The 27163-nt window shown below is 42.3% G+C and overlaps 1 protein-coding gene across 3 annotated transcripts in view; it reads left to right on the top strand.

Annotated features, from left to right (window-relative positions):
* Nucleotides 1-20448: 20448 nt before the first annotated feature.
* LOC128018204 (cytosolic sulfotransferase 3-like) overlaps nt 20449-27163 on the top strand; it is a 33156-nt gene continuing 26441 nt past the window's right edge. The window contains exons 1-2 of one of the 3 annotated variants that reach the window (XM_052603574.1): nt 20449-20644; nt 22518-22656. In XM_052603574.1, the coding sequence (XP_052459534.1) occupies nt 22518-22656 (139 nt within the window). In that variant the 5' untranslated portion in view covers nt 20449-20644. Of the gene's footprint in view, nt 20656-22517; nt 22657-27163 lie in introns of all 3 variants that reach the window. The other 2 variants (XM_052603573.1, XM_052603575.1) reach the window with 2 other exon arrangements.

Below are 27163 nucleotides of genomic sequence, written 5' to 3'. Positions count from 1 at the left end.
GACGTAGAGCCTTACGTGCCCGTGGGCCCAGCATTAACCCTACACCGCCTGTTGCGGCTTGGGCATCGTTCCTCTATGCTGATGTGGAAATAAACATGCATCTCTCCACTCTGCAGTACAGTATTAGGTCATCAGTGTGCACTCTCCTATGTTCTTGGACCCCCAGGATCTCCACTCCCCGTTCCTCTGCACAATGTGCAAGTTCTATCAACCTCGCTTCTTCTCTCGCTGTGCATGCGTTGAAGGTTCCCATAACAACTGGTTTCCGACAGCGCATGATTGCATTTGACGGGGTGATGTAGTCGGACAGGACCCTCCCCGGGACAATCCCAGAGTTTAAGGTCCCGTTGTCATGGTATCCTCCAGGAGGAGGACCAGCACCACCGTCCGCCGCGATGTTCCTGCGGACTCCCGCCGCTGGAAGTATAGGATTTGGGATGTCTTTGTGCTCCATGGTTGGCTTTACTATGCTGATAGTGGACTGTGGGGCGCAACTCCTCACAGTCCCGATTTTATTTCAGAGTGACCTTCTCTTAGACAGGTTTCCATCCAAGGCTATGAGCCCTATCTGCCCATGCTATTTGACCCCTAGCTGGGGGCAGTGGTTGTCAGACGCCAGGGCGTATCCACACGCCGGTGGACCTGCACGTCGTGCCTCTGGGGCCCACTGCTGCTCCGAGATCCCCTGCAGATTAGCCTGAGGGCCTCGCGGCACCCAGTATCCATGTGTGGCCACGTGGAGGCACTGCAGGAGTCTTGGTGGTAGAGAGGCTGTGTACCGGCAGGAAGAGGCTTACGCACTCGGCTCCTCTTTTTCACCTCCACTAGGGGGGCTAGCCGGTGGCAGTAGCTGAAAGCAGAGAGTAGCAGGCAGGAGCAACATGCAGCACACAACATGCAACATGCACTGACAACAAGTACTTCTACGCACTACTGCACGTGACGCATCACACACACCCTGTGCAAGCACACACACACAAACAATGTAACAATGAGTAGAATTTACAGTTTTTGCTATGTGAAGTTTACGCAAGACTAGATAATGATCTGAGATACATTTACATTTATTCATTTAGCAGACGCTTTTATCCAAAGCGACTTACAAATTTGGACAGTGGAAGCAATCAAAAACAACATAAAGAGCAATGATATATAAGTGCTATAACAAGTCTCAGTTAGCTTAACACGGTACATGTAGCAAGGGCTTTAAAATAATATAATAAATAAAAGGAAAGCAGAATTGAAAAGAAATAGAGCAAGCTAGTGTTAGAGGTTAGAGGTATATATACACATAACTGCATAATAAATTAACAGAAAAAAGAATACAAAAAGATTAGAAAGGTAGTAAGATTTTTTTTTTTTTTAAGAATAGAAATAGAATAGTGAGTGCTAAAGTTAGAGGGTCGAATAAAGATGGAAGAGATGGGTTTTAAGTCGATTCTTGAAAAGGACTCAGCTGCTCAGATTGAGTTGGGGAGGTCATTCCACCAGGAATTTTAATTTAACAGTCCGTAAAAGTGACTTTGTGCTTCTTTGGGATGGCATAATCAAGCGACGTTCACTTCCAGAATGCAAGCTTCTAGAGGGCACATGAGTCTGAATTAATAAATTTAGGTAAATGGTGCAGAGGCAGTGGTAGTTTTGTAGGCACACATCAATGCCTTGAATTTTATGCGAGCAGCTATTGGCAGCAAGTGCAAATTGATAAACAGAGGTGTATTCTTTTTGGTTCATTAAACATTAATCTTGCTGCCGCATTCTGGATTAATTGTAAAGGTTTGATAGAACTGGCTGGAAGACCTGCCAAGAGAGCATTGCAATTGTCCAGGCTGAACAGAACAAGAGCTTGAACAAGGAGCTGTGCAGCATGTTCCGAAAGAAAGGGTCTGATCTTCTTGATGTTGAATAAAGCAAATCAGGATCAGACAGTTTTACCTGGTGGTCTGAGAAAATCAGCTGATCATCAATCATAACTCCACGGCCTCTTGCTGTTTTTGAAGGAGTTACGGTTGATGTGCCTAACTTGATGGTGAAACTGTGTTGAAACGATGGGTTTGCTGGAACCACAAGGAGTTCTGTCTTGGCAAGGTTGAGATGAAGGTGATGGTCCATCATCCAGCAAGAAATGTCTGTTAGACGAGCTGTGATGCGAGTAGCTACCATCGGATCATCAGGGTGGAATGAGAGGTAGAGTTGAGTGTCATCAGGATAGCAGTGATATGAAAAGCCATGTTTCTGAATGACAGAACCTGAATGCCATGTAGATAGAGAAGAGAAGCGGTCCAAGAACTGAGCCTTGAGGTACCCCAGTAGTTAGATGTTGTGACTTGGACACCTCACCTCTCCAAAATACTTAGAAGGACATATCTGACAGGTAAGACTCAAATCACTGAACTGTGGTTCCTGAGATGCCCTTTGTCAGTAGTGTTGATAGGAGGATCTGGTGGTTAACTGTGTCGAAAGCAGCGGACAGATCAAGCAGGATAAGTACTGAAGATTTGGATTCCGCTCTTGCCAGTCTTAGGGCTTCAACAACTGAGAGCAAGCCAGTCTCAGTTGAATGTCCATTTCTGAAGCGATTGGTTGTTGTCCAGGAGATTTTTTTGTGTATTTGTGTATTTTTTTTGTGTTTTTGCAATGAAAGGAAGAAGGGAAACTGGTCTGTAGTTCTCTAAAAGTGATGGGTTGAGGGTGGGTTTCTTAAGTAGTGGAGTTATACGAGCCTGTCTAAATGATGAGAGAAAACACCAGTGTGGAGTAGAGGGTGACACGGTAGCCGATATTCAAATCTGTCCCGTCCCACTCTTGCAAAAAAAAAAAAATCCCATCCCATCCCAGTCCCACGGAAAAACTAGGGGAAAATCCCATCCCGTCCCAAAACTAGAAGAATGATTCATATATATTTCCTTGGGGGGGGGGGGGGGGGGGGGGATATGGCATTACTGATATTTTCTTTCAATCAGTCACACATACACCTTGGACTCATTTCTGTATGTGCTCTTCTGTTTTGTTTTGATTTCGGTCTTGTTTTCTTTTTTTTTAGTTTACTTTTATTGTTGCAGGTATTGGAATTATTGTTGTTGTTGTTATTTGTATTTATTTTTCTCTTGAATGGAAGTGAGTGGATCTAAAAACCTTTCTATATTATAGTAATGTTACCTCATAAAAAAACTGAGAAGAATGCATACAACTTTCCCATAGTATTGTCTTTGTTCTGTCTTTATGTTTTTTGTATGTAGCGGATGGTTTGGTTTGTCGATTGTGCTATCCGGAATGAATTAAATTAATGAATATACAAATGTGGCAGGTATAAACTTGTCTGGTGCCTGAACAATAATAGTTTATTTTCTTCTTCTTTTGAGTCTTTCGGACGGTAAGTAGACTAAAGTCTGCATGCAGTCATTACTAAGAGTAAGGTGTGGTCTCGTGGTTAGGACTTTGTGTTGTCACACAGATGACCTGGGTTCGGTTCGAGTTCAGAAGTTTTGTGTGTGTGTGGGGGTATTTGATTTGTGTTATATCTTGAGACAAGGCAACCACCATTACAGAAATGGTGCACAAACAGGGACGTGAACTAAAACACAAACTGGATATGTCCATTTGAAATTGTGACTACGAATTGTGGAAAATTGGTGGGTAAATGTACATATGTGAATCCATTGTTATTTTTTTTATATTTTTTTTTATTTCTGTGTTGACTTAAATCTTTTTGACTTGAGTCTGACTAAGAAAGTGTGTGGGAACAATAATTTGGGAAACTGTAAAATCTATCTTGTTATCTGTTCTGGATATATCTTTCTATATATATCTTTCTATATATATATATATATATATATATATATATATATATATATATATATATATATATATATATATATTGCCCTGTTGCCCCTAATACATACACATATCTTATTTTACTTGCCTTATTATTCCCAACATTTCAAATATTACCACACATTATAAGACATGGCCACTTCCTGTTCACCACCTTCCACTTATGTGGTGGAGGTATAACAGGATACCAAAATGCTCCAACGCACACTTCATGGTACCCTTGATTATATAACCACAAATCTTCTGCAATGTGATGGTGCAGATGAGCTGCAAAATGATCTCCAAGTGTTCAATTAGGAAAAAACTGAAGCGCAAATAGAAAAACCAACTCCAGTTTCAAGTATACCTCCAAAAGAGACTGTTTTAACTCCGCTACCAATGCCTCTGGTTAAAAGTGACCATATAAAATTAAAATTTCCCACATTTGGGCAGCCTACTGATGATTCTGACCCCCTGTTGTATTTGACCAAGTGTCAAGATTTTCTAGCTCTACATCCTTTGATAGATGCAGATCTCTTGGCTACCTTCCGCACAGTGTTGCATGGCACTGTACGCGACTGGTGGGAAGTAAGTAGCTTTTAATATAACCACTTGGGAGGAGTTTGAGAATGCGTTCCTCTCTGCTTTTTTGTCCGAAAATGACGAGAATGAGCTGGCTGAGCGTGTCCACACAAGAGTTAAAGGGGAGAAAGAATCAGTACTCTGCATTCACTTATCGAGCACTTTGTAAAAGATGGAAAGGCACGTATACAGAAAATGAGATTGTCAAAACGATCTTAAAAAAAACTATTAAGCCTTACCTTGCAAGCCAGCTGGGCAGTCATGTTAACAATGTCGAAGAACTGGTTGAACTCGGACATCAACTGGAAAAAAACCATGAAGAACAGCTTTGGTATGAAGGTTGTGCGAGCTCTAAACAACAAGCCGATTCACAAAAACTCCCATCCAACTGATCTGCTGAGAAACTGCCTGTACTGTGTTGGAGATGTAATGGACCACATCCTCCGGGCAGCTATCCAATGTATGTACATCCACCTTCCCAGTAGTCTTCTGCTCAACAACATTTCAACCATGGAAAGTATTCTACCCACTCTACAAAGTCAAGAGGACGGCCATCCAATAACAATGTAGCAGCCTCTGAAATATCCCAGGCACAAGAAGAAACTCAGAAGTTTAACCCCTTCAAGAGCAAATGTATTCATGACCATACCACAACAATTGATAGTTCAATCAGGACCACTTCTGTCAAGTATATTTATAACAATTATATTGCATACAGTTAGTGTTGGCGGTATGGTTATGTTCTGGGCAACACTGCACACGCCTGTCCATGCAGCCATGCTTGGACAGAGCGGGGAGAACAGCAAGACAAACTCCCCTGGGATACAGAACAGAACCATTATAAGCATACTTAATTACAATTCACAATTACATGACTTGTAAACAAAATGTGATATAGACTGCTTGCAATGAAGGGACTGTAAAGAAAACAAAGTTAGATCGGATAACAGGTTCAGTTGGTGGAGTTGGGGTTGGAGGAGTGAGTTAATTGCAAGCAGCGATGCGATCAGTTAATTGCAAGAAGCGATGAAATGGAAGGGACGCTGAAGAATGGGAATTTAAATAGACCGCATGTGATAGGTGTCAAGACTGGGTTGGTACACGTCAGGGACAGCTGACTGTCAGCTGATGCAAGCATGACTAACGTGGCCTGACTGAACTAACGCGATACTCGATTTCCAATTAGCATTGCATCCTGGTCAGGGAAAGCAGTTTTGGATACTGGAGCAAGCTATACATTAATTCAGTCTTATGAAGCAAATTGCAACCCCTGTTCAGCTCCAACCTTGGTCCTGTGGTCCTTTTTACCTGGCTTATGACAAAGCTGAGAGTCCTTTAGGATGGATGAACATTAATATTCACCTGCACAATAAAGCCATTGCAGTACCTGGTGTGGTCCACCCTTCTCATGCTCTTGCTTATTCCATCATCCTGGGTTTGGACTTGCAAATTAATGTCAGTGAACAAAAATATTATTTCAAGTCTGACCCTGCTGAAGAACATCCATTTCAACTTGGAAATGGTAGTCAGCCACTGGTGAACTCGCCACCAATGAAGGAAGGAAAAAAAAAACAGCAGAAGCAAACTAAACTTGACCTTGATAAGTGCTGTTCCTCATCCCTTACCCTCCTTAACCATGTTACAAATTGACAGTGTGCATGATGCAACATTAATTAGAGACGCTGTCAGTAAAGCACATCTACCTATGGGTGGAAAGACAGCACTACTTCAGATCTTACAAAGCAACCAACAAGTATGTACACACCACATTGGGTGAATAGATGTCCTGCAACATCACATCTATACCACCTGCCAGGTTCCTATCAAACAGTGGCCATATTGATTATTCCCTGATAAACAACAAGCAATGTAGGAAAAATTGGAGGTAATGTTGAAAGAGGGAATTGTAGAGCCATCACATTCTGCTTGGACCTCAGCGGTAGTTCTGGTTCCAAAGAAAAATGGAAAGTTAAGGTTCTGTGTGGACTACTGTAGAGTTGGGGTACTCGAACCTGGACTCGGACTCGAGTCCGGACTCGAGTCCAATTTTGAATGAACTCGGACTTGTCACGCACTCGGGTGAATTTGTACTCGGAGTTGACACGGACTTGAACATTTTGGACTCGGAAAATATTCCGAGTACAGTCGAGTCCACGTCATGTGTAACAATAAAACCAGCATAAAATTTAAATGATAAATTAATGAATGTCTCCCCTTCTGTCATTTTACTGCACCACACCGGCAGGCAGAAGTCTCATGCTTGCAGACGAAACACACGCACCACTCACTGGATATCAATGTGGATTAGTGATGGGAAGTTCGATTCTTTTCCACGAACCGGTTCTTTCGGACGGTTTGATTCAATAAACCGGTTGAAAAAAAACAGTTCACCGGATACATAATCCATTGCGATGTATTTGTTATTAAATGAACTTAGGTTTCGTCAGATTGCCCTTCATTCAAGCCCTCGGTTTACCCGCACTCATTACATTAGCACAAAATCAGTTCAGAATCAATCACCAAAAGAGTCAGTTCGGTTCAGACGCGCTGTGAATCCTTCTTCATGCTGAATCACGAATGCGCAGTATCATCAGCTCCTCGGTTCTCGAATCGGACGCGTCCGAAAGAAACGGTTTTCGGTTCAGTTTACTGATGAACTGAAAACTGATACAACCGGTTCTTGACTCGAGAACGAGAATCGCTCAAAACCCGTGTAGGAAAATCTGACTAAATAATCTAAATCACAAATAAATCTCAATACCACTTTCTCAAAGTAATAATAAATAGATGTTACTGAATCCTCAAACCAAACCAAACAAAGTAATTTAGATTAACCTGGGATCTCTAATAGTTAATTATTAAAATACCAATCCCATAATTAAACTTATATAATTTAAACAATACACATGCTTAGAGTAACGTTACTTCTGCCAAGTTCTACGTTCACATAATAAAGTCTTCGCTATTTAATTTAAATTGCACATTACAACCAAGCAAAAAATCATATATCCTGAACTCAACACATTCAAACACAATCACATTCTGTCCTACCAGTTGCGTCTTTGGATGATAAGGAGCTGTGGTTAAGGTATCTTTTTCCAGGAACAGGTGAGAGGGCCAACTGAGCTCTTACCAAACATTTCAATGCCATGCACTCCCTGTGGGTGCGCCGGTAAATATGGTCCCAAGAGCACTTCCGAGAAATTGGTTCCACCTCCTGTTGTATGGTTGCCCCCTGCAGTTTGGGAGTGCTCTGAGTATCCTGGGTGAATCTAGGCTGGAGTGCTCAGTACAACTTGTAACCATGAATTGACACAACAATCATTGAATTCAGTTATGTCATCTCTGTTCAGTTTAAATAGTGTCTGTGCATTTATTTGCAATCAAGTCAATGAGATCGATGTAAATGAAGTGATCCCAACTAAGCAAGCCAGAGGCGACAGCGGCAAGGAACCGAAATGCCATCGGTGACAGAATGGAGAAAAAAAAACCTTGGGAGAAACAGGGCTCAGTTGGGGGGACAGTTCTTCTCTGACCAGACAAAACCAGTAGTTCAATTCCAGGCTGCAGCAAAATCAGATTGTGCAGAAGAATCATCTGTTTCCTGTGGTCTTGTCCTGGTGGTTCTCTGAGACAAGGTCTTTACAGGGAATCTGTATCTGGGGCTCTAGTTGTCAGGGTCGCCGCTGTCTATCAGGAATGTACAGGTCCTTTCTAGGTGCAGATCCACCATCTGGTCTGGATACGTACTGGATCCGAGTGACTGCAGCGACCCTCTGATCTGGATACAGACTGGATCTGGAGGCTACGGTGACCTCAGAATAAGAGAGAAACAGACTAATATTAGCGTAGATGCCATTCTTCTAATGATGTAGCAAGTACATCGGGTGGTATGGGAAGTGTTCCTGGTTCCGGTTTACCTAATTAATGCAGCCTAAAAATCCTTTAACGGATTTGAATATTAAAAGCATATTAGTATGTTATGTGTAAGCCAGGTTAAAGAGATGGGTCTTTAATCTAGATTTAAACTGCAAGAGTGTGTCTGCCTCCCGAACAATGTTAGGTAGGTTATTCCAGAGTTTAGGCGCCAAATAGGAAAAGGATCTGCCGTCCGCAGTAGATTTTGATAATCTAGGTTTTATCAAATTGCCTGAGTTTTGAGAAAGTAGCGGTGCTAAACCACCCTGAGGTGCTAAACCATTCAGGGCTTTATAAGTAATAAGCAATATATTTAAATCTATACGATGTTTGATAGGGAGCCAGTGCAGTGTTGACAGGACTGGGCTAATATGGTCATACTTCCTGGTTCTAGTAAGAACTCTTGCTGCTGCATTTTGGACTAGCTGTAGATTGTTTACTAAGCATGCAGAACAACCACCCAATAAAGCATTACAATAATCTAACCTTGAGGTCATAAATGCATGGATTAACATTCCTGCATTTGACATTGAGAACATAGGCCGTAATTTAGATATATTTTTGAGATGGAAAAATGCAGTTTTACAAATGCTAGAAATGTGACTTTCTAAGGTAAGATTGCGGTCAAATAGCACACCAAGTTTCTAACTGATGACGAAGAATTGACAGAGCAGCCATCAAGTCTTAGACAGTGTTCTAGGTTATTACAAGCGGAGCTTTAAGGTCCTGTAATTAACACCTCTGTTTTTTCAGAATTTAGCAGTAAGAAATTACTCATCATCCAGTTTTTATATCGACTATGCATTCCATTAGTTTTTCAAATTGTTGTGTTTCACCGTGCCGCGAAGAAATATAGAGCGGAGTATCATCAGCATAACAGTGAAAGCTAACACCATGTTTCCTGATGATATCTCCCAAGGGTAACATATAAAGCGTGAAGAGTAGCGGCCCTAGTACTGAGCCTTGAGGTACTCCATACTGCACTTGTGATCGATATGATACATCTTCATTCACTGCTACGAACTGATGGCGGGCATATAAGTACGATTTAAACCATGCTAATGCACTTCCACTGACGCCAACAAAGTTTTCAAGTCTATGCAAAAGAATGTTGTGGTCAATTGTGTCAAACGCAGCACTAAGATCCAATAAAACTAATAGAGAGATACACCCACGATCAGATGATAAGAGCAGATCATTTGTAACTCTAAAAAGAGCAGTCTCAGTACTATGATACGGTCTAAATCCTGACTGGAAATCCTCACATATACCATTTTTCTCTAAGAAGGAATATAATTGTGAGGATACCACCTTTTCTAGAAACTTAGACAGAAAAGGGAGATTCGAGATTGGTCTATAATTAACTAGTTCTTTGGGGTCAAGTTGTGGTTTTTTGATGAGAGGCTTAATAACAGCCAGTTTGAAGGTTTTGGGGACATATCCTAATGACAATAAGGAATTAATAATAGTCAGAAGAGGATCTATGACTTCTGGAAGCACCTCTTTTAGGAGCTTAGATGGTATAGGGTCTAACATACATGTTGTTGGTTTAGATGATTTAACAAGTTTATACAATACTTCCTCTCCTATAGTACAGAATGAGTGTAACGTTTCCTCAGGGGGTCTATAGTGCACTGATGCGATACTGTAGCTGACGGCTGAATGGTTACAATTTTATCTCTAATAGTATTTATTTTTGAAGTAAAGTAGTTCATAAAGTCATTACTGCTGTGATGTTGGGAAATGTCAACACTTGTTGAGGCTTTATTTTTCGTTAATTAAGCCACTGCATTGAATAAATACCTGGGGTTATGTTTGTTTTCTTCTAAAAGAGAAGAAAAGTAATTGGATCTAGCAGTTTTCAAGCAATACAAAATGCCTGTATTATTGTTTTCCTCCAGCTGCCCTCCATTTTTCGGGCTGCTGTCTTTTGGGTGTGAGTATGCTCATCATACCATGGTGTCATACTGGTTTCCTTAACCTTCCTTAAGCATAAAGGAGCAACTGTATTTAAAATGATAGAAAAGAGAGAGTCCATAGTTTCTGTTACATCATCAAGTTGTTCTGAGGTTTTGGATATGCTAAGGAATTTGGATACATCAGGAAGATAACTTAAAAAGCAGTCTTTTGTGGTGGAAGTGATGGTTCTACCATACTTGTAACAAAAAGTAGAGTTTACAATTTTGGCTATATGAAGTTTGCACAAACCTAAACTATGATCTGAGATATCATCACTTGGCTGCATAATTTCAGCACTATCAACATCAATTCCATGTGACAGGAGAGCATAAGTCTAGGAGAGAGTCTAAGTGGATGTCCATGACATGTGGAGTCCCACAAGGCTCAATTCTTGCACCGCTCTTGTTTAGCCTGTATATGCTCCCAATAAGTCAAATAATGAGAAAGAACCAAATTGCCATGCAGCTTTGCTGATGAGACCCAGATTTACCTTGCCTTATCTCCAAATGACTACAGCCCCATTGACTCCCTATGCCAATGTATTGGTGAAATAAATAGTTGGATGTGCCAGAAATTTCTTCAGTTAAACAAGGAAAAAACTGAAGTTATTGCATTTGGAAACAAAAATGAAGTTTTCAAGGTGAATGCATACCTTGACTCTAGGGGTCAAACAACTAAAATCAAGTCAGGAATCTTGGTGTGATTCTAGAGACAGACCTTAGTTTCAGTTGTCATGTCAAAGCAGTAACCAAATCAGCATACTATTATCTAAAAAACATTGCAAGAATTAGATGCTTTGTTTCCAGTCAATATTTGGAGAAACTTGTTCATGCCTTTATCACTGGCAAGGTGAACTACTTTAATGGGCCCCTCAACCGCCTTCCCAAAAAGATCATTAGAAAGCTGCAGCTCATCCAGAATGCTGCTGCCAGGATTTTGACAATAACCAGAAAATCTGAGCATATCACACCAGTCCTCAGGTCCTTCGACTGACTTCAAGTTACATTTAGGATTGATTTTAAAGTACTTTTACTCGTTTATAAATCACTCAATGACCTAGGACCGAAATATATTGCAGATATGTTCACTGAATATAAACCGACCACTCAGATCATTAGGATCGAGTCAGTTAGAAATAACGAGGGTTCACACAAAACAAGGGGAGTCTGCCTTTAGTAACTATGCCACCCGCAATTGGAATCAGCTTCCAGAAGAGATCAGATGTGCTAAAACATTAGTCACATTTAAATCTAGACTCAAAACTCACCTGTTTAGCTGTGCATTGTCACAGTGTCTGGTCGCAGAGGAGTGAGTGGACAAGAGGAGATTCAGCATTGCTCTCCACCATGGCCCCCTTTCGACCCGGGGCTCGTGTGGGACGGAGAAGGGAGAGGAAGCGCACGTCGGCCGAGCCAGCACCACTGCCCATGATGGTCGCAAATCCTGCGCCACTGCACAAGATGGCCGCCAGCCCAGCGCCACGAGGCAAGATGGACGCCAGCCCAGCGCCACAGCACAAGATGGCCACCAGCCCAGAGCCACTGCGCAGAATGGCCGCCGGCCCAGCGCCGCTGCCCAAGCTGGCCCCCAGCCCAGCACCACTGCCCATGATGGCCGCAGGTCCAGCGACACTGCACAAGATGGCCGCCAGCCCAGCGCCACGAGGCAAGATGAGCGCCAGCACAGCGCCACAGCACAGAGTGGGCGCCAGCCCAGCGCCACTGCCCAAGATGGCCGCTGAAACATTCTTGGATTATTTCTCTATGCTGTCTAACATCCTAGAGATTCCAAAGACTGTTCACGTCCTGTCTGCTGAGCCAGTGCCACAGTACAAGATGGCTGCCAACCCAGCGCCACTGCACAAGGTGGCCACCAGCCCGGAGCCACTGCAGAGGATGGCAGCTATTGTTGACTTTCCAGAGTCGAGTCAGGTCCTCGTGGACCCTCCGGAGTCGAGTCAGGTTCCCGTTGACCCTCTAGAGTCGAGTCAGGTGCTTGGGGACCCTCCAGAGTCAGGGTTAGTCACCGTTAACCTTCCAGAGTCAGGGCTAGTCAAAGTTGACCTTCCAGAGTCAAGGCTAGTCAACGTTGACCCTCCAGAGTCAGGGCTAGTCATCGATGACCTTCCAGAGTCAGGGCTAGTCACCATTGACCTTCCAGAGTCAGGGCTAGTCACCATTGACCTTCCTGAGTCAGGGCTAGTCACCGTCGACACTCCAGAGTCAAGCCAAGTCACCGGTGAAATTCATGAACAAAGGCAAGTCACCATTGATCTTCATGAACAAATGCAGGTCACCTATGATCTTCATGAACAAAGGCAAGTCGCCATTGATCTTCATGAACAAATGCAAGTCACCAATGATCTTCATGAACAAAGGCAAGTCTCCCTTGATCTTCATGAACAAATGCAAGTCACCAATGATCTTCATGAACAAATGCAAGTTACCAATGATTGATGACCAGTGACCGCTGAGTGCAATGATTAGACAGAGATCATGGGGAATGTTGTTCAGGAAGTGACAGACACCGTGGGGAAGGAGGACATCTAGTGGTTAACCAGGGGACACAAACCAGACACTGTGACATGCATTTACTGAATGAGCTCTGTGCGATGTCCAAACCGATTGCACTGTATTTTACATATCCACTGTATTTCATGTAAAATCATTTTCTATTTTTAACTTTTAAATTAATTTTAAATAAGTCAATTTTTAAAACATTTCCAAAGTTTTAAAATTGCTTGTTTTTATTTAATTTTTTATTCATGATTATTTTACTTTATTTTATGTTAAGCACTTTGAATTACCATTGTGTACAAAATGTGCTATATAAATAAACTTCAGAGCAGGGGGAAAGATATCTCAAGACTGTTCCTGGAGGTAGCTCATTACACCAGCTACTGGGATGATGCGCTCTGCATGTTCTACAATGCACACCAGCCTTAACACTGTGTGCAGAGTGCCGTCGTCCGAAGATGGCCCTTAGGTGAATTCTGACCATCACCCCAATGCAAGCAGCCAAGCCTGAGCCCACCACAGAAGAAGAGGCTATGGCCGCTGTGACCAATGAGCCATCACCCACAGGAGCGACAGAGCTGAGGATCGCCCTGGAGTCAGAGCCTCCAGTGACATCTGACTAGGTAATGAAGCCCTCCATTGAGGATTCCACAGTGGAGCGCGAGAGCACTTTGGAAAACCCTGCCCACTGCACCTCTGCTGAGGGTGAGCTGCTGCTGGACTCAGAGGACTTCATACTGGGAGGCAGATAAATATGTGGACATGCCCATCCTCCTCCCACCTTCCTCTAACTTGCCAGTCTGCCCTGAACTGACTGCCAGCCCTGTTGTCCCCCTGTCTGAAGTGCACCCAGTGCTGGGAGTCATGATTTGGTGTGTGGGGGCAGTGCACACCAGCCCTGAGAGCCCAGAAGGTCAAAAATTACCACCCACCCTCCTGCTCATGCCTCCTCCACTGTTGTTGTCTGGCAGCCCCTCTGCTCACCCTCATCCCTCCATCTTTGCGGTGGAATCACTGCGGGTCTGCCATTCTCCATCATCAGTAATGGATGGAAAATCCCTTGCCTCCGCCTCCAGCTTCTGCCTTAGGCTCCTCGTTGTCAGCCCTTCCTCCACCATGGCTCCTCCCTCCGTTGGCTCTACCATGGGTCGCCTTCATGGCTGTGGCCTGGGTCCCGCCTGGCTCCACCTGCTCCAATTCCTTCATGTCTCCGTCCTGGCCTCCATATTCTCTCCCCTGGGCTCAGTGTCTCATTCTCCTCACGGTTGTCCGTTCTCCTCCTGAATTTCCACCAGTTTTCTTTGCCAGATTTCCTGGCAGTCCTTTGGCATCCCCTGTTTCCATCCCACTTCTACTCCTTTGTCCCCCTCTTAAGTCCCCCACCATCCCACCCTTTGTTGTTTCTGTGGCCAGAGGATGCACCTTCTGGGAGGGGGGTGAACTGTCCCTAGTATGGACATTTGGTTGTGTTTTCTTGACCCACGTGCTCTGTGTGACCTATTTTCTGTTGATTGTGTCATGTGATTCAAGTTTCGTTAATTTCCCCGTTTACCTATGTACTTAGGTTCTAGTCTGTTCAGTTTGTGTTTGTCGGGTCTACTAATTGTCATGTTCATGTATCACCCACTTATAGCCTACCTTGTGTTTGGATAAGACTGTTGTTTGATCCACATCTCTGCATCATTCCCTCAGCCACAGTTCATGACAAAACCCCTTTGATCTCAAGATTTTTTTTTTTGTAAATTAATAACAGGATTATATTGTTTATCTGGACAAAGTGAGCTTTAGTAATACTTTATTGCACATAGTCAAGTATTAACATTGTGTAGGACTCACAACTGAACAGTTGATTCATAATTATAAAGCATGCATGGCTCTATCTATCAGAAAATCTCAAAAACACTCTACTCAAAACGATTTGACATAATGCACTATTTAAAATAGGACTTCTTAAGAATAATAATGTCAGTCACTGTCAGTCACCAGTGACAAAAATCATCAGCCAGAGAAAGGGTTCAAAGAGGGCAGTTTTTGTTGTAGTTATTTACTATTCAGTAGGAATAATTAGTTTAGAATTAATTACGAAAGTACATAGTACATAGGGCTGTCTATCATTGGAAGAACTGTATGACTGCTGTTTGTACAGTGTATCAGTAACACTGCAGTAAGGTTCCTTACACACTGATTTTTGTTAACATGAACTAAGACTGAACATTTGTCAGGAACACAACTGGACACAGATGCAGGTTACAGTGTGAGAATTTATTCAAAAAGTCAAAAAGAAAAAAAAAACTCCCTCCAACGAACAGAAACAGGCCGGAAAATAAGGGAAAAGGGTCCAACAGAAAAATAAGAGACTTCAATGTCCTTGCGTAAACACCTGGCAGGGGGCGCCCGACGGCGCGGCCGCGTAGAGAGTGGAGGGGGGAGGAAGACACGAGAGAGCCGGTAACGGAGCAAACCAAAAACACTGAGGAATGCAGGTGCCCAGTCTAGGAAATGAGGGAGGGGAAAAAATAGAAAACAAAACAAAACCAGTTGCAGCAGACAATGGCACGACAGAACAGGACTAGACAGAATGGCTACACATGGGCTATAATCGAACAACGATCTGGCACCGATTGGCGCAACAGACGTGAATAGAGCAAGAGATGAACAGACATTGAATTCAGGTGAGTGGAGTCAAACAATTAGAAGCGGAAACTATAGTAATGAAGGGGAGGGAGGAAGACCACAGATAGGTGCAAGACGAACGATCAAAACCAAAACAAAACACCATGTGCACACGAAATGCAGACATAAACAAAAGCACGCATACACCAAAGAACTGGGTGATCAGACAGCGGACATGACAGTACCCCCCCCCCCCCCCCGACGGACGCCACCAGGCGCCGCAGGAAGGGGCTCACCTCGTTGCCGGTAGAAGTCCTCGACCAGTGTCCGATCCAGTCCACAAGATATTGTAAGCCCGTCGGACATCTAGCAATTTCCGCACCGTATAGACCAGGGAGCCATCCACTAGACAGGGGGGAGGGGGTTTTGGGGCAGATGGAACAAGAGGGGAATGGAACACAGGTTTAACCCTGGAAACATGGAAAACAGGGTGCACCCGACCAAGCATGGTAGGGAGCTTGAGCTGTACCGCCACCGGACTCAGGACCTTGGTGATCCGGTATGGGTCCTTGGTGGAGAGCCATACCCTTTGACCACACACATAGCGGGGAGCAGGAGTCCGGTGACATTCAGCCGCTGCTTTAGTCCGCTTATTAGCCTGGGCCAAGGCCGCCCCTCTTCCAGGTGCGTCGACACCGGACAAAAGCCAAAGCAGACGGGACCGCAGATGTTGACCGGAAGACCATAACTCCGGAATACGTGAGCAACAATCACCTGAGTCTCTTTGGCTGAGGGGAGCTTGGGAAGGGGAATGAAATGGGCCACCTTAGAGAAACAGTCCACCACCATAAGAAATGACGGTGTTACCCTTAGATTCTGGGAGGCCAGTGACAAAATCAAGGGCAAATGTGACCAGGGGCGAGAAGGGATGGGCAAAGGGTGGAGCAGACCAATGGGAGGCGCATTGGAAGTCTTGTTCTGAGCGCACACCGAGCAGGCAGCCACGAACTGCCTGACATTCTTGGCCATGGATGGCCACCAGAATCGCTGACGGATGGCAGCCAGCGACCTCCGGACTCCTGGATGACAGACCAGCCTGGACGAGTGACCCCACTGGATGACTTCAGAGCGCATCTTGGTGGGAACAAACAGATTACCCACTGGAGCCCCCTTCAGCACAGGCCCCTTCAGTAGGGCCTCCTCTACTCATCCTCGATGTCCCAAGAGAGGGATGCCACCACCACCCCTTTGGGCAAGATGGTGTCTTCTGACTCCTCCCCCCCAGGAGCCTTGAAGAGACGAGAAAGAGCATTGGGCTTAACATTTTTGGACCCGGGCCTGTAAGATCGCATGAAATTTAACTGGCCAAAGAAGAGGGCCCAGTGAGCCTGTCGGGAGCTCAGCCTCCGGGCCGAACGGATATACTCAAGGTTTTTGTGATCCGTCCAGACCAGGAAAGGCCGAGCTGCGCCCTCCAACCAGTGACGCCACTCCCCCAAAGCCAGCCTGACCGCCAACAACTCCCGATTACCTATGTCGTAATTCCGTTCTGGGGGACTCAGGCGGTGAGAGAAGGCACAGGGATGCACCTTTCCATCCTCGTGCGACCGCTGAGATAGGACCGTGCCCACACCCACATCGGAGGCATCCACCTCAACAATGAATTGACGTTCAGGGTCTGGAATAGACAAGACCGGAGCAGAGATAAAACGGGACTTTAATTTATCAAAGGCCTCCTGTGCCCCAGTATTCCACTTGAACCTTAGGAGAGGTGAGTGCCGTTAAAGGTGCAGCAATCTGACCAAAGTTCCGGATGAACCGCCGATAGAAGTTGGCAAACCTCAGGAATCGCTGCAGAGATTTACGAGAGTCAGGAGCTGCCCACTCGGCAACGGCCCTTACCTTACAGGGGTCCGCTTAGATCTCCCCTGCAGAAACAACAAACCCCAGGAACGGAACCGACTGGGCATGGAAGACGCACTTCTCCGCCTAGAGCTGGTTCTCCAGCAGCCATTGTAACACCTGGCGAACATGCTGAGTGTGTAACTGCAGAGATGGGGAAAATATCAAGATATCATCAAGATACACGAAGACTCAAAGTGTCCCGTGGGTGTGTTGAAAGCGGTCTTCCACTCATCCCCCTCACGTATGCAAATTAGGTGATAGGCATTCCGAAGGTCTAGCTTGGTGAAGACCTTGGCTCCCTGCAATAGCTCAAAGGCAGACGACATAAGAGGCAAGGGTTACCTGTTTTTAATAGTGATCTCATTCAGGCCTCGATAATCTATACAAGGGCACAAGGAACCGTCCTTCTTGACAAAGAAAAACCCAGCACCTGCAGGAGATGAAGAGGGTCGGATGAGACTGGCTTTGAGGGATTCATTAATATATTTGTCCATGGCCTCTCTTTCAGGGCCTTAAAGGGAAAACAAGTGACTCTTGGGTGGAGAAGTGCCTGGCAGGAGCTCAATGGCACAATCATAAGGGCGATGTGGAGGTAAGGAGGTGGCCCGGGACTTACTAAACACCTGGCACAGGTCGTGGTACTCCACCGGGACCCCCTTCAAATCAGCAGCCTCCACCTGCAAGACAGGACACACAGACACAGGAAAAGAGGCAGCACCCAAACAAGAGGCAAGACAAAACTTACTCCAAGACAAGACAGAGTTGCTGGACCAATCCACGTGAGGGCCATGTTGCACCAACCACGGGTGTCCCAGAACTATGGGAGCACTCGGGGATTCAAGAAGGTAAAGCGTGGTCACCTCACGGTGATTGCCTGAGACTATAAGATTGACAGGAGGAGTAGCATAGGAGACAGTGGTGATCAAAGTGCCATTCAATCAACAGGCAGGAATAGGTTCAGGAAGAGGAATGGAAGGAATTCCCCAACTGGTGACTAGACAGAGGTCCATAAAGTTGCCCTCAGCTCCCGAGTCAACCAGTGCTGTACAGGAGTTAAGGACATCACCAAACTGAATGGAGACAGGAAGGAGAGTGCGAGAGGAGGGGGGATGCAATAAAGGGGTAGCGCTCACCAGGATCCCCCTCTTTACTGGTGAGCCTTGACTTTTAGCAGACAGCCTGCTGCGAAGTGACCTGATTTGCCGCTATACAAACATAGCCCTAGGGCGAGGCATTGCTGCTTCTGTTGAGGAGTGAACCGAAGGTGCCCCACCTGCATAGGCTCAGGCTCAGTGGTTTCTGTGGGGGAAAAAGATGACGACTCCTCAGTCCTCCAGGGTGCACGAACTGCCAGGCGTTGACGATGGCGGTGAAGGCGACCCTCGATCCGCAACGCCATGTTAACAAGATCGTCAAAGTCACGTGGCAGGTCCTGAGTGGCCAGCTCATCCTGGATATCATCCTCTAGCCCAGCACGGAACATAGGCAGACAGGCCTCCTCATTCCAATCACAGGTAACTGCCAGAGACCTGAAATGAATTGCATAGTCCGTCACTGAGCGACCCGCTTGACGGAGCCGTGCTAGCTGGTCAGCCGCTTCTTGACCTCTGGCAGAGCGGTCAAATAGTCTCTCCATCTCCTGGCGGAAATCTTTAAAAGAAGCACAACAGGGAGCTTTTTGTCTCCCAGACAGAGGTTCCCCAGTCTCTAGCCTTGCCGGTGAGAAGAGTCAATACGAAAGCCACTTTGGACATCTCAAGTGCGTATGTGCGTGGCTGCAAGGCAAACACCACAGAACACTTGGACAAGAAGGCCCGGCAGGAATTGGGGTCCCCATCATAGGGTGGTGGGTTATTGCATCGGGGCTCAGGCTCATGGCGAGAAAGATGGTGAACTGCACCACCCTGAGCAGCATCTTGTTGCAGCTCTTGGATGCGGTTGGTCAGCTCAGTCACTTGGTTGGCTAGGTTCTGACAGGATCTGCGCCTGCTGTGTCCTTCTTGGCCAGATCGTTCTGTCAGGAACACAACTGGACACAGATGTAGGTTACAGTGTGAGAATTTATTCAAAAAGTCCAAAAGAAAAAAACTCCCTCCAACAAACAGAAACAGGCCGGGAAATAAGGGAAAAAGGTCCAACAGAAAAATAAGAGACTTCAATGTCCTTGCGTAAACACCCGGCAGGGGGCGCCCAACGGCGCGGCCGCGTAGAGAATGGAGGGGGGAGGAAGACACGAGAGAACCGGTAACGTAGCCCGGTCTAGGAAATGAGGGAGGGGGAAAAATAGAAAACAAACCAAAACCAGTTGCAGCAGACAATGGCACGACAGAACAGGACTAGACAGAATGGCTACACATGGGCTATAGTCAAACAACGATCTGGCACCGATTGGCACGACAGACAGGAATAAATAGACCAAGAGATGAACAGACATTGAATTCAGGTGAGTGGAGTCAAACAATTAGAAGCGGAAACTGTAGTAATGAAGGGGAGGGAGGAACGCCACAGATAGGTGCAAGACGAACGATCAAAACCAAAACAAAACACCATGTGCACACGAAGTGCAGACATAAACAAAAACACACATACACCGAAGAACTGGGTGATCAGACAGCGGACATGACAACATTATTCTGAAAGGTATTTAAATTGTGCCAGTTGTCCACCAATCAGTTTTATAATATTAAAGTTTGTAACATCAAGAACTTACAATGAGCAAAATGAACAAAGTCATATGTATTTGCATAGTGTTTTTCACAGTTCTGTACAGCAGCTTTGCAGTTTGTCATACTGGTATGTTTATAATATCTTAATGCTTTAACATTAAGCATTTTAAAAATGAGAAATATGAAGATATGTGTTGATTATATAAATTATCCACCATTTGAGATTTAGCTATATTGTATTAATTAATATGCCTAGCAGATAAACCAGTGCCACTTCTGTTAAGTAGAACTACATGAATTTGGGGAAGCTGTGGCCTAATGGTTAGAGATATAGAGTTGTAATCCAAAAGTGTGTGTGTGTGTGTGTGCGTGGACTTTGGATAGGTTAAATGCAGAGCACGAATTCCAAATACGGGTCACCATACTTGGCTGTATGTCATGTCACTTCACTTTTTTTTTTTTTTGTGGGAGCAATGTACAGTACATTGACCTTAATTAGCACTCTGAAGATAAGATAAGCTGTAATTGTCGACATCATTACATGACAGCACGAAATATAGCTTAACACAGAAGAGAACGAAGAGACATTTGAGGAGAGCAGAAGAGAGGAGCAAACAAACAAAAAAGAAAGTCCCTGAAATATAATGGAAACAAAAATAATGGAAACCCCTGGTATGTCCTCAGTAAGTAAATATATTTCATTAATATATTTTCAGATAATTGATGAAATACTTGATCTTCATTAAGAGATTTTCAAAGGGATCTCCAACCCTACTCCGTGAGAGCTACAGTCCTGCGGACTTCAGTTGCAACTGTGCTCCAACACACCTATAAATATAAAGTGATCCTGAACTCCTTGATTAGCTTGTTCAGGTGTGTTTGACAGAGGTTAGACAGTAGTTCTCCAGGAACAGGCTTCGAGACCACTAGATTAACAGCTGTTTCATTGACCTTTGGGTGTGAATATGTGGGAGTATAACTGGCAAGTTATAAATAACAAATAATTTAGCTATCAACATGACTTTGAAACAAGCACAGTGAATGTAAATACACAATTTTGCAGTGCTACATATTATAAGGATATCCCTGTCATTATTCAATATATTTGTTATTATGTTCATATAATATGATCCTGTAAATGAAAATGAAGATGATTTTACTTCTTTAAAGGGGGGATGAAATGCTCGTTTTCACTCAATATCCTATTAATCTTGAGTACCTATAGAGTAGTACTGCATCCTTCATAACTCAAAAAAGTCTTTAGTTTTATTATATTTATAAGAGAAAGATAGTCTGTACCATTTTTTCCCGGAAAAACACTAGCGGCTGGAGGCGTGACGTGTGGGCGGAGCTAAAGAATCACGAGCGCGAGTAGGCTTTTGCGTTAAGAGCGTTTGGAAGCTGTGACATTACCGTGAGGAAAAAACCATCATCCAAAACAAACCATGGCTAACAGTCAGATTCATCCATATATTTATGGTCCAGAATCAGATCCCGAGGCTGAAATTGAACAAGAGCATCAGCAGCAACGACTACAGCAGGATGTCTCTATGTAGTATGTATTTAAACTGTATATATTTACTTAGCGGTTTTGGAAAATGACTAAGTTCCACTTTATGTCGTCTTTTTTTTTTTTTTTTTTTTTTAAGGTGTTCATGTGGAAAGTGCAGTTTGATGCCAACATCGCATGTTGTTTACTTGATGTGCTTACGCGCCGATAGTTAAGTAAACAACACAGAGATATTTGAAACAGTTTTACTAATCGCCTGCGGTTCCAACACACGATTGTGACCCTTTTTCGTTGGGACTGCATTATCCTTAAGAAATAAACGATACGCAAATCCGGCGTAAAACTGGGCCTTGTTTGTAAAACAAGCATCTTCAAAATGCAGGGAACAAACAAAAACACTTGCACAACTCCGTTGATGCTCTGTAAAAATAAACTCCATCCACTGGTCCCTTAAAGCTGCTTTTATTTGGGGGGGGGGGGGGTAATCTGTGCAGGGTTGTTTTGCCCTGGCAACCAAAAACACACTTCTTTTGTGACATTTCGCTCTCGCTCTTATCAGTGAATGTCTCTGCTCTGCTCTACGGGAGCGCACGCTCTTCCGGGAGTAGTGCCCTTAGGACCCATATAAGGAAATTCCGCTCCATCTAACGTCACACAGACCCATATTCGAAAAAAACTTTCCGAAACTTGTGACAAACCGGACAAACTTGTGACAAAACGTTTGAAGGAGTATTTTTGTTCCAAAAATACTCCTTCAAACGTACAACTTAATTTTTGAAACTTTGTCCATGTTTAGCATGGGAATCCAACTCTTTAATAGTGTAAAAAACTCAGTATGCATGAAATAGCATTTCACCCCCCCCCCCCCCCCCCCCTTTAATTATTATTTACTTTAATAATTTTAATATTTATCAATTGATTATCTGAAATCTTGCTTGTTTTCTCATTGACTGTTATTAGCCAACGTTGATTTTCTAATGAACATTAATTGCTGTGTAGCTTTCAGCATTAATCTGACACATTTCGCTGTTACAGATGAAACTAACTAGTCGACCTGAGCTGTTTGCTTTTGAAGGAATTTCTATGACCCACTACTTCACTGACAACTGGGAAAAGGTGAAAAATTTTCAGGCAAGACCTGATGACATTCTAATTGCCACTTACCCTAAAGCAGGTGAGAGCACTTTACAGGTTTAAAAAATAAAATAAAATAGTCAGCATGTGATATGTGACCATGTGATATGATCACTTCACTGTATTTTAAGTCTTAAAGTTAGTTATTCTTGTGTTTAGGAATAATATTGCTTCTCTAATGCTTCTCTAATGCTCCTTTTATATTACTTCATGTTGACATATGTGTCAGCCCACATCAAAACATATATGTTTTAATATAGGTTTTGATATAGGTTTTTAATATTTGTGACGTATATAAAATTGGTCATTTTCCTATATTATATGTACATATATGTACATATATGCACACATATATATGTACATATATATATATATATATATATATATATATATATATATATATATATATATATATATATATATATATATATATATACACATATATGCTGCATATATGCACATATATATTTACACATATGTGTAAATATATGTACTCATATATATGTGCATACATATACCTGTATAGGTACATATATGCATGTATATATGCACCTATATGTTCACCTATAATATTGAAATTAAAATCTATAGCTGCTAGGCAACATAAATAAAATTCCAAAATGTAGAAATGTACATTATTTATTTACTCAAGATCAATCAAATAGTACAAAACAAAAAATATGAGATAGGCATCATATATGACAGTCAAAAATGAGATATGAGCAACAAAATCACATATATGCATATATGTGCACATATGCACATATATGTTGCATATATGCACATATATGAATATATATATATATATATATATATATATTCATATATGTGCATATATGCAACATATATGTGCATACACACTGCATATAGGTTTCATATATGCGCATATATCCACATATAGGTTCTTTCCATGTGGGAAATGCAAATAGGTTAATCTGACCCTGCTACATATCAATAAATTATCTTTGAAAACTGTTCTTTACTCTTTATGAGTTCTGGAACTTTTTCATAGTGCTATGAAATTTATATCAAAAGGTCAAGGCAAATTGTATTCTTCACATGATCCCTTTCATTCTTAAAGTCATAGTTCATCCAAAAACTTGTAAAACTGTGTCACTATTTACTCACCCTCGTGTCATTCTAAACCCTTAAGACTTCTGTTCATCTTCAAAACACAAATTCCGGTACTTACGATCAGGGCTTAATTTGTACCGGAACAAACCGGATATGGATCCGGCACCTCCGAAATCCGATCCGGAACCTCATTTTGGCGGATCCCTCTCCTCCAGGGGCGGCGTTTCAGTATGGCAGACAGAAAATAGCCAGATATGTGCCGTGAAAAACTATTATAATTTGTTATTATTATTTTAAATCACAGGGTTTTAGACATATTTAACCAATGACAAGTATTTAAAGGTACTTTTAAAACTTCGTAATGCAATTGGATCCTCAAGCTCTCGCGAAACCTCGTCACTTCACCCCGCCTCCACTCAGATTGACGTGCCATGCACAGCCAGGAGGAGACAGATCTCCGCTTATTTGCAAAGCAAGGGTAAACAAATAACTTTGAATAGTACAGCATTTCTTTACTCAAACACTATGTCTGTAAAGGTTATTGTTTATGTGTGCTTGAAGACTGGAGAAGTAGGTTTTTTGCCATCTTTAAGCTTTTTTACGCTTAAAATATCTGTGCATAAGTGCTTCTTAATCTTTTATATCTTGAGATTTTGGGCAAGTGTTAAACAGCAAAAAAAAAATAAAAAAATAACCATTATATCCTTACCTGTAAAAGGTGATAATGGCATATAATGCACTGCACTTTCCTGAGATGCGGACAAAACACAGATCTCCTCATTCGCAGCCAAAGACCTTGTTAATTCCATTGAGCTTGTTTTTCATATAGCCTGATGTTAATTGCAAGTGTCTGATACAACGACGACGCAGTATTTTTTAATTATTGATTTGTTTCCCCTATTCTTTCTTTTCCCCCCTGTATTTTAGTAAAGTGTGCCATGAAACTGTTTTATTTGTCAACACCCATCAGACATCATATTGTTTGTATTTCGTTGCTTAAACTCAACAAACTAAGGAAAATAACTCTTATATAATAATAAAGAAACACTATGATTTATGTTATATTAAAAGCAAAACAGGCATATTGCAATTAATGGGTGGCTGGTGCACTACAAATATTATTTCCAAGCATTTATACCTTCAATGAAACAGCTTGTGAATAGTCATGTAATGCTATTCATCTCAAAAAAGACAACAAGGAGTGTTGGAGCCCCCAATAACCTATTTAACCTATAACCAAAATGCTTTTGCATAAACATGGGCTGACTTGCTATGCCACGGACCTGAGAGCTTTCTCTACCTCCACTTCATTCTAATTTTGCAACATACAATGTGAGTATGATCACATGTAATATGATTTTTATTTTTATTATTATTTTTTTTTATTACATGAACAAAATCCAATATATATTTGTGAACGAAACATGAACAAAAATCCATATATGTTCATGGTCAGAATTGTTACCCTTGGTAAATATGATCAAAGAAGCCTGTGAAAATAAATCTGCATTGTTAATCCATTTGATTTGATCCATTTATTAAAAAATAAAGAAATAAATGTAACCCTTCCCTGGAGATTAGAAATTTAAAATGGGTTGAAAATTTCATTCTGAAATAAATGTTTTTCTCTAATGCACCTTGGCAACAATTAATGTTACCATTTTATTCAGTACCTTTTCCAACCAACCTTTTGCAAAGATAACAGCTCTGGGTTTTCTTCTATAATACCTCATGAGTTTGGAGAACACCTGACAAGAGATCAGAGACCATTCCTTCATCCAGATTCTCTCCAGATCCTTCAGATTCCTAGCTCCATCTTGGTGCTTCAGTTGACCCCACTCATTTTCTATAGGATTCAGGTCAGGTAGATGGGATTGCAATTGCTGAAATGAAAACCCATTTTTGTTTTTCTTTTGGTGTTTGCTTTTGAATCACTGTCCTGTTGGAATATACAACCCATTCTAAGATTTCTAGCAGAGGCAGTGAGGTTTTTAATTTTTATTATTTTATAATTATTTTTTATCTGACTGTATTAATGTTCCTGTAGCTCAACTGGTAGAGCACTGCGCTAGCAAGCAAGCAAGCGCAAGGTTGGGGGTTCGATTCCCTGGGAACACATGATATGTAAAAATTGATAGCCTGAATGCACTGTAAGTCGCTTTGGATAAAAGTGTCTGCTAAATGCATACATTTATTTAAATTTATTTATTTGCTAGAATCCATGATGCCATCTATCTGAACAAGATGTCGAGCAGCTTCAACAGAAAAATAGGCCTATGGCATTACATATACAGCAGTGTATTTAATTGTACACATGTGATTCTTTCTACCCCTGTGTGCACCAACCACATCTTGAGTGTTTGCTGCTAAAAAGCACTTTTCTTTTTCATCTCATCTGACCTTAAAACCCAGGCCCATGTGAAGGTCCAATCGTGTCTCACAGCGGAGTATGCCGGAGTGTTTTTTTTTTTCTTTTCTTGAAACCCCCCAAACAACATATGGTAATGTATGTGCTGTGTGATATTTTTTTTAGGCTTTTCTGAACTTTTTTTTCTGAAATTCTCCAAGCTGTGATCCTTGTAGAGACTTTGGGCACTATAATAACTTATAGCACTTATATACCATTGCTCTTTTTGTTGTTTTTGATTGCTTCCACTGTTTTCATCTGTAAGTCGCTTTGGATAAAAGCGTCTGCTAAATGAATAAATGTAAATGTAAATGTATAATGATCTCTTTGTCTTGCTTTAAGACAATATACACCCAGTAGTGAAGACTAATGGTTAGAGAGTGAGACTTGTAAACCAGAAGGTTGCAGGTTTGAGTCTCAGTAACAGCGGGAAATGTAGGTGGGGGGAGTGAATCAACAACACTCTCTTCCACCCGTTACCCACATTTGAGCTGCCCCTTAGCAAGGTGCTGAACCCTAAATTGCTCCCCAAATCAGGCAAGTATGAATGGGAATATACTTTAGAGATATTTTACTCAAAAATATCTAAGCCATTTTGTGGCCATGGTGCATTGAAGAAAAATATTTCATAATGTGATTTTTTCCCCCCCACTTTCACTTGGTTAAGGAAAATAACTTTCTTTCTGTAAAATATTACTCAGAGCTTGTAGCAAAAATCTGCATGATAATGGACTCCAGTTATGATCAAACTATGAACAACCTCAAGTGTGATACAACCCTTATGAAACAAAAATATATTGCAGTATATTGGAAAAAATCATGTAATATATTAGGCATATATTCTTATATATATTTATTTTTTCCAATATATTGCAATATATTGAAAGCGGCAATCATTTGTATATTTTGCAATATATTATATAATATATGTATCATCAATATATTATTAAATGTATTCAAATATATAAAATATTAGAAAATAAAAAGGGAAAATAATATATTACAATATATCACAATATATTTTAAGAAATATATTGGTAAATATATTTTCCTTTCGTAAGGGAAG

This window comes from Carassius gibelio, chromosome A8 (assembly GCF_023724105.1).
Source record: "Carassius gibelio isolate Cgi1373 ecotype wild population from Czech Republic chromosome A8, carGib1.2-hapl.c, whole genome shotgun sequence".
In the NCBI taxonomy this organism is placed as follows: domain Eukaryota; kingdom Metazoa; phylum Chordata; class Actinopteri; order Cypriniformes; family Cyprinidae; genus Carassius; species Carassius gibelio.
Note: the sequence above shows the minus strand (reverse complement) of the source record. Positions and strands in the feature narration are given on the sequence as shown.